Source organism: Nanorana parkeri, unplaced genomic scaffold, assembly GCF_000935625.1.
Source record: "Nanorana parkeri isolate BGI_ZX_2015 unplaced genomic scaffold, ASM93562v1 scaffold316, whole genome shotgun sequence".
Taxonomy (NCBI): Eukaryota; Metazoa; Chordata; class Amphibia; order Anura; family Dicroglossidae; genus Nanorana; species Nanorana parkeri.
The window spans coordinates 751118-758784 of NW_017306584.1; the positions used below are offsets into that span (position 1 = coordinate 751118).

General features: G+C 40.4%; 1 protein-coding gene across 1 annotated transcript; it reads right to left on the reverse strand.

Annotated features, from left to right (window-relative positions):
• Positions 1-564: 564 nt before the first annotated feature.
• On the reverse strand, positions 565-1671 carry LOC108788300 (gap junction alpha-4 protein-like). The gene has a single exon (XM_018558045.1). It carries the CDS (start codon positions 1652-1654, stop codon positions 596-598), a length of 1059 nt encoding a protein of 352 aa, XP_018413547.1. The 5' UTR covers positions 1655-1671; the 3' UTR covers positions 565-595.
• Between the last annotated feature and the right edge of the window lie 5996 nt (positions 1672-7667).

The window sequence follows — 7667 nt, forward strand, 5'->3', positions numbered from 1 at the left end:
TATGTCTTTGCCAACATGTTATATGCACTTGCCAAAACTAACTAAAGCTGCCTTTATGCACATGCAGATGTGTCACCAAGACTGATTGGTGGTGAGACATCTGCTTGTTCTTTAAAACTGTGCATGATAAGAAGTGTTTCCAACTTTTGAAAGTGCTTGTTCTTCCTCATTAAGGAAGCTCTGCATGGCCTAAATGTTGCTCAGTGTTCACTGCTGATGCTTGATTGGGTCATACAGCCAGATGGAGATATACATAGAGATGAGGAAACCTTATAAGTCCTTTGAGTCTTTGACTTGTATTGCATAGAATCACAACAGAGGAACATTTTCATGAATTTTGTGTCTCACCTGCTTTGATATGATTCACAGAAGCTAGCATTCACAGTTAAAGTAAGAAAACATGAAGGACATGAAGGAGGTCCAGATAAAGGTCCTAGTTGAGCTGATCTGCTAAAATTTGCAGTTCATACTGCAGCATTTCAAGTTAATGTAATCTTGTACTACATATTAACGTTAGTATAGAACTACAACAGTACTGCCAATCAGACCAGATGCTCATAGCATGAACAGTGAAAGAATAACACAGGCAGTTCTCTCAGACATACTGTGTTTTAGAGGCCGAACTGCTGGCTCTGCTTGGCTGCTTCTCGACAACAGCATGGGAGTTGGGAGAAACAGGTTTAAAGGGACTGTTGCTGTAATGATCTAGTGCCTGTTTGTCTGCACTGAGGCATAAATGTTTCTCAGCATTGAAGTTTGCCCAGTTGTCCTCATTCTGTACTTTGTATGCTGGGTAGGAAATGTTCTCAGTCATGGGGAGGTACAGGTAAGACTTGTCCTGAAAAGGTGCACTGGCTGCCTCAGAGCATTTCCCTGGGTAAATATCCTCTTCCTTTGTGTATTTTGTATTAGGCACATAGGGGGAATATTTTTTTAAGGCATGAACCATACTCTTACACATTAGATGAATCAGTTCTAGGAGGTTTAGTACTAGAGAGATCAGTGACACTACTAGCATGAAAAGGATGAAGATAGTTTTCTCCATGGGTCTAGATACAAAACAGTCTACTTTATGAGGACATGGGGTTCTCTCACACACATATAATGCGGGCATCACAAAGCCATACAAGTACCACTGGCCAAGCAGGAAACCAGCTTCAAAAATACTCTTGAAAATAACACTGATTGTGTATGTCAACATTAGCGCTCCTCGGATTTTGATCCTACCATCCTCTTGAATACAGATTTTTAGACGTTTCTTCTCAATGACAGCTATTGCACGGTCCACTTGCTGGTCCTTGTCACTCATAGCCCTTAGCTCTTCCTCTTTTTGCTTCAGCTTTTCTTCTTTTCTGGACAGATAAATAACGTGTGCCAAGTAAAATAACGTGGGGGTGCTAACAAAGAGAAACTGAAGCACCCAGAAGCGCACATGAGAGATGGGGAAGGCTTTGTCATAACAGACATTTGGACATCCAGGCTGATCCGTATTGCAGACAAAATCTGATTGTTCATCGCCCCAAACGGATTCTCCCGCCAGACCAAGAATTAGGATGCGAAACACAAAAAGCACCATTAGCCAGACTTTTCCAATACTTGTGGAGTGCTCCTGCACCTGATCCAACAACTTCTCTAAAAACTCCCAGTCTCCCATAGTGCAAGGGTTCTTTCACTGAAAAATACAATACACATTTTAGACGTCCTTCTATGGCAGTCATTTTTAGTTCATAGAACACTATATATTTTGTATAACATTTTATTTTTAAAGGCTTTTCACTTTTAGTGAGCCTGGAGAACTCCATTCAGAAAACAGGCAATATATAGTGGTGACAGCCCCTGCCAATAAATGATTGGAGCTGCACGTGCAGCCCATGGATATTTCAAATTATCCAACTCATCAACACACCCAGAAACCTTTCCGCTAAAGAAAGCCATTTGCACTGTTATACAGTATTTGATAATGGTATGGGGAAGCTTGCCATTGGGCATTACTGTCTATTTGAAGGAGTTTTTATCTTCTAATGACAGTGCAAAACCGCTAAGCTCCCTTTTCCATCCCCGCTGCCTACTACATAGTATACATATTCAACTTTTTGACACAATAAATACCAGTTTTACCAAGTTCACCAATCACAACTGGACAACAACAGTGCACTAATGACAAGCAGATGGAAAGCATGGGTCACACACTATCTTTAGCCTGGAAATATGATACATTTAGATAATTCTTGTATACTGTCTTATGCATTCTGTGAACGGGATGAATCCAGGGAAGTGGGAACACTGTAGTAAATGCAATAGTAAACTGCAAGTCACCACCTGTGTGGCTAATCGGAACATTTCATCATTTCACAATCACAACATTTGTTAAGCTGGGAGGTTGTAAGCATTGATAAAATCAAGAAACTTTTAGATGAGTTTCTTCTTTCACTTCACATATACAAGGATATGGGAAGGGTTAGACACACACACACACACACACACACACACACACACACACACACACGTTGAACTAGAGGGACCCTTGTCTTTATTCAACCTCACCTACTATGTTTAGTTACTATCATGTAACTATGTTGTAACTTAGTTCTTCTCTTTTCTCTATATCTCTATATGCAATACAGGAGAGAAATATAGAAACACAAAGGGGGGAATTTATCAAAACTGGAGCAGACAGAATTTGAAGCAGTTTCCCATGGCAACCAATCAGCATCTCTCTTCAGTTTGCTCAGTTAAGATTTGAAAATTATACAGAGAAGCTGATTGGTTGGAGTGCAAATCTGCTCCAGATTTTGTCTGCTCCTGTTTTGATAAATTCCATCTAAAATGTCTGTGAAGCTTCTCATTCATCCAGGTCATGGTATATCTGTAAAAAAATAAGTAAAGGCAACTGGACTTGGTGTATTTTTCTTGAAGACGTCTCACTGTTCATCCGACCTGCTTTCTCAATTATTAATGAATTAAGAAAGCTGGTTGGATGACCAGTGAAACGTCTTCAAGAAAAATACAGAGTCCAGTAGTCTTGACTTCTTTTTTACAGATATAGAAGCAGAGACATTTAAAAATGTCAAAGACAAAATTTACTTAGAGTTGAAAACTGCAAGAACGCTTACAATATTTACTCACTGAAAATACTCTATTCTTTATCTAATAAGTTTTTTTTAGATAAGTCAACATTTATGACTTTCTGACATTTTTATGACACGGCAATCCAGTTAAAAATCACTTTGACAAGCCTGCAATACTATTATTGAACTTTTGCCTTTAGCATAATATTATGTGGATATAAATTTATATACTTGAACATTCGTGAATACCATTTCACATGAGTCACAGCAAACATTATATACATGAACTGCACTAGTCTGACAGCTAGAGATCTCACGCAGTAGCCAACTCTAATAGAATACCACTCGTTCATCTCTACAGTTACTGAGCTCTTTCTAAAGATGCTATTTGCCTAGCTGTCTCCTGCTTCAATAGTTTGAGACACTGACCTGGAACAATCATGCAGCAACCACAGTCATAGTAAAGTCAGAACTCGTGATCTGTTCTTGTTCCAACTCATTGACTCAAACCGTAATCAAAAAATAAAGTCAATCGATTAGCATAATAGCCTGGCATATAACATTTTCAGTAGGAAAAGTTTGCAAGGGCAGCCTCCACAGAGATACAGTAAAAAAAAGAGCACTGTATGCATTATCCTGAACTGGAGAATATCCATCCAATTTCCAAGATTATCTACGTCTATTATTCCTTTTAATAATGAATATAATTATTATTAAATAATATTAGGCAAGGCATTATGGCTTTTTAGATAAAGAATATAAAACAACAAGATTCACTAAGAACCAATCGTCTTCACATCCTTTTATTTGGTGTAAGGTTGACAACGTTTGTATGATTTTACATTTATAATTAATTATTATTTTTTTATAGGTGTCTAATGCCTTTTCTAAGATTTGGGACTACTCAGTGATGTACTATTATATTCTAAATTTTAAGTAACAGTAACAATAAGACAATTTTTCATAAAAAAATACAATGTAAATATAATGACATCAGCGCAGTATTTATCAAATCTTTAAATTTCTTGTTTTATTTCATTTTTACAATTCAATTATCTGCCTTCAAGAAGCAATAGGAGAGATTTAGAGATCATACAAAATGTAACAGACAAACATACCTGATTGTTCATGGAGGAACTTCTACCTGTAGGACTTAAAGAAGATTACCACCTGCATGCCAGTAAAGTTGGTTAACAAAGCTGGTCTTTCTAGGCCAGTCTTTCTGGCTAGAGCCATATGAGGTTTGCAGTATGAGAGGCCGTGTGATAAGAGAACTAAACAGACGATGCCCTCTCATCAAAAAATCCCAGGGGGGAGAGGAAACCATGGGGCGGACCAGAGGAGGTGCAGGATATCAGGGTTGTACTCCCATTTTTTTTAGTGGGATGGAAGAGTAGTTTAACATGTTAGTTGCAAGAATCTCTTACACGTGTCATTTCATTTCTCCCTACCATTCTCAAATTCCAGTAACTTTAATGAATTGTATCTTTTTGTTTTATTAAAAAAGAATGATTTATGGCTAGTGAACTATTGTCTGCAAGCCCAGTGTCAAATCAGTAATGAATTGAAAAACACAATACGGCAAAATATTACTATTGTTCTTTCAAGGTCTAAAGATAGAAATAAAGGACAAGGATTTTTTTTATTTACCGTGAAATCTGAACTCCAGGAAAAAAACAATATTTGTACATTTGCTATGTAAAAATGAATGACCCCTAATGATGTGGGTCCCATTGGTGGATGCTGCTGAGTTAGGTAAAAAAAGTATTCATTCTGACAGTGTTGTAAACTCTGGACTTCTAGCTCTATGGAGATTGTGACGTTCATCCACCCTTCCAATCACAGAACGCCTTGTAATTTGTGAAAATTATACAATAATATAACATGTTTTATGAATAGAGGAAGTGGAGACGTGCACCTCACATAGCCTTCACTGTATGTGCGCTAGAACCAGGAGTGTTCTACGTTTTTTACCTGCAGCAAAATCCACCAACAGGACACACATCATTTGGGGTAATTCATTTTTACATAGGAAGTTTTTTGGGAGTTCAGCTTTAAAAAGCACAGCTAAGCAAGTTAGTGGTGACAAGAATACTACATCTAGTTTGCACAAGGAATTGGTTACTTTTAATATCTTTTTTAAACTTTAGGCATATTGCTCGTATATTTAAAAGAGACCTGGTGGGAGAGTAAAACATACCCCTTCCGCTGCTTAGAGCCGGTGTGACAGCTTCAGTGTCCATCTCTCTAGCTCTCTATACCAATAGCTGAGCGATCATGTGACCACTGACCGGACAGCTCTCAGCCTCCTTTCCCAATGGAGAGCAGAAGCTATCAGTAACCACTCTCCCGCAGTCATCATTCTCTTCTTCAACGCTTATTGGAGGGATAGACAAGCGATGGGGCGGGCACAGCTGGCTTTAGCTCTAGAGAGCAAAGACAGCTGTCACTTAGATAGCTTTTTCAGTGCTGGTGCTTCTCCTGGCACACGCACCAGTACAGTACAGTACCTGTGATCCGCACTGTCAATTGAAAGTGCAGGTCAGAAAAAAACGGACAGAGTTAATGAAAGTGGCTCTGTAGCACATGATTGCCATGGCCAATCACTGCATTACAAAATGAAAACAATGGCCGCAGTTAGTGGCCTGCTGGCCCTTTCATCTTACACGCAGTCATCAGTGAAGCCAGGTTCACACCTAGGTGATTGAGCTGTTTTTGTGCGTTTGTCACACTTTTTTTGTGATTGACTTTGCTGTGAAAACTGCCCTAAAATAGTTCCAGCAACTTTTCTCCCGCAAGACGCAACCCAAAGGTCTGAACAGCCTCCATTGACTTCAATGCGAATCTGTGTTTTGCAGATATCGTGCGGCTAAATCCGCCTAGGTGTGCAGCAGCCCTTATTAAAAAAGGAGAGTTCCATGATCGCCAGCCAATACCAGTGCAATCAAGAACAGGTGTCAGCCAGGACCAGTGTCATCTATTACCAGTGCCAGACAGTACCAGAACCAGTGTAATCCAATAACAGCCAGAAGTAGTGTCATCCAGCACCAGTGCCAGACAGTATCAGTGCCATCCTGTACCAGTGCCAGAATGTATTCAGTACCAATGTCATCCAGTACTAGTTCTAGCCAGAACCAGTGCTATTAAGTTCCAGTGCCAGCCAGAACCAGTGCCATTCAGTACCAATGTCATCTTGTGCCATTGCCAGTGTCATTCAGTACCAGCCAGGAGCAATGTCAGGCATGCCAGACAATGCCAGACATTATCGGTGCCATCCATTACCTGTGCCAGACAGAATTTATGCAGTAGCAATGTCATCCAGTACCATTGTCAGTGCCATCAAGTTCCAGTGCCAGCCAGAACCAATGTCATTCAGTGCCAATGTCATCCAGTGCCAGCCAGTGCCATTACCAGTGTCATCCAGTGCCTGCCAGAACCAGTGTCATTCAGTACCAGCCAGAACCAGTGTCAGCCAGAACCAGGGTCATTCAGTACCAGTGCAAGCCAGTACTAGTGTCATCCAGCACCAGACAGAACCAGTGTCACCCAGTACCAGTGCCTGCCAGTAACAGTGTCATTCAGTACCAGTGCCATCTTTTACCAGTGTCTGTTCAGCCAGTATCAGTGTCATCCAGTACCAGTGCCTGTACAGCCACTACTGGTGCCATCTATTACTAGTGCAATCCAGTGCCAGCACCAGCCAGAACCAGTGCCTGTACAGCCAGCGTCATTCAATACCAGTGCCAGATTACTACCACTGCCAGCCATATTGTGGGTCTTTCTATTGTCCCGGCACTCCAGGGACTCCCACTATGTTATCCCCATTCTCCGGGAGGAGTAGCAGAATGTGTTTTGGGGTCTAATTCTAAGTATGCTCAAGCTTTGTGCAAGGAATATCTTATTAAAATGAAGACTATGTGAAAAGAAAAAACACATTTACTTTATTTTTTATTTTAAAATACTCTCCATTCCTCGTAATAAATACCCTAGACTATCTACAGTTTGTACTGCCTTGGCATTTTAGGCCCTCAAGAAATGTGATAGGTAGTCAAAGCATAATGGTTGATAAATTTCAAATATATATACCGTAGTTTGTCGATTTTAGAATTTTCACAGCTAGTAGAATAAAAGTAGAAAAATCTGTATTTTGACAGCATGCTGTAGAGAAGGCCCCTCTGCAGGGGTTTGTCACACCGGCAGCTGGATCAAAACTAGAGGTCTCCAATCAGGAAAGAGCATGCTCCCTGCTGATTGGAGAGTGCCTAGCTCAGACTCAGCAAATATGGTAGACCTTGCACCAAAATGCAAGGTCTGCTTATTTATTAGTGCCCCACCCAGCAAAAGGCATTCCGGCAATATCCTGCGGATGCTAAGGATCCCAAATGATAGAAGAAGCTCCATCACAGTGCAGGAGAGCCTCCTTGCAAGATTTGGGATCCTCATAATTCAAACGTAGCTGTCCGGAAGGATCATTATGTCACTCTGGCCTAGGTGTGGTGGGAGGTAGTTGGATGTAAGGTAAGTATGTTTTTTTTTTCCATCCCAGGTGTATTTATTTTTCACCAATTAATGTTTTGTTTTTAGGGGGGCAGAGGAGGG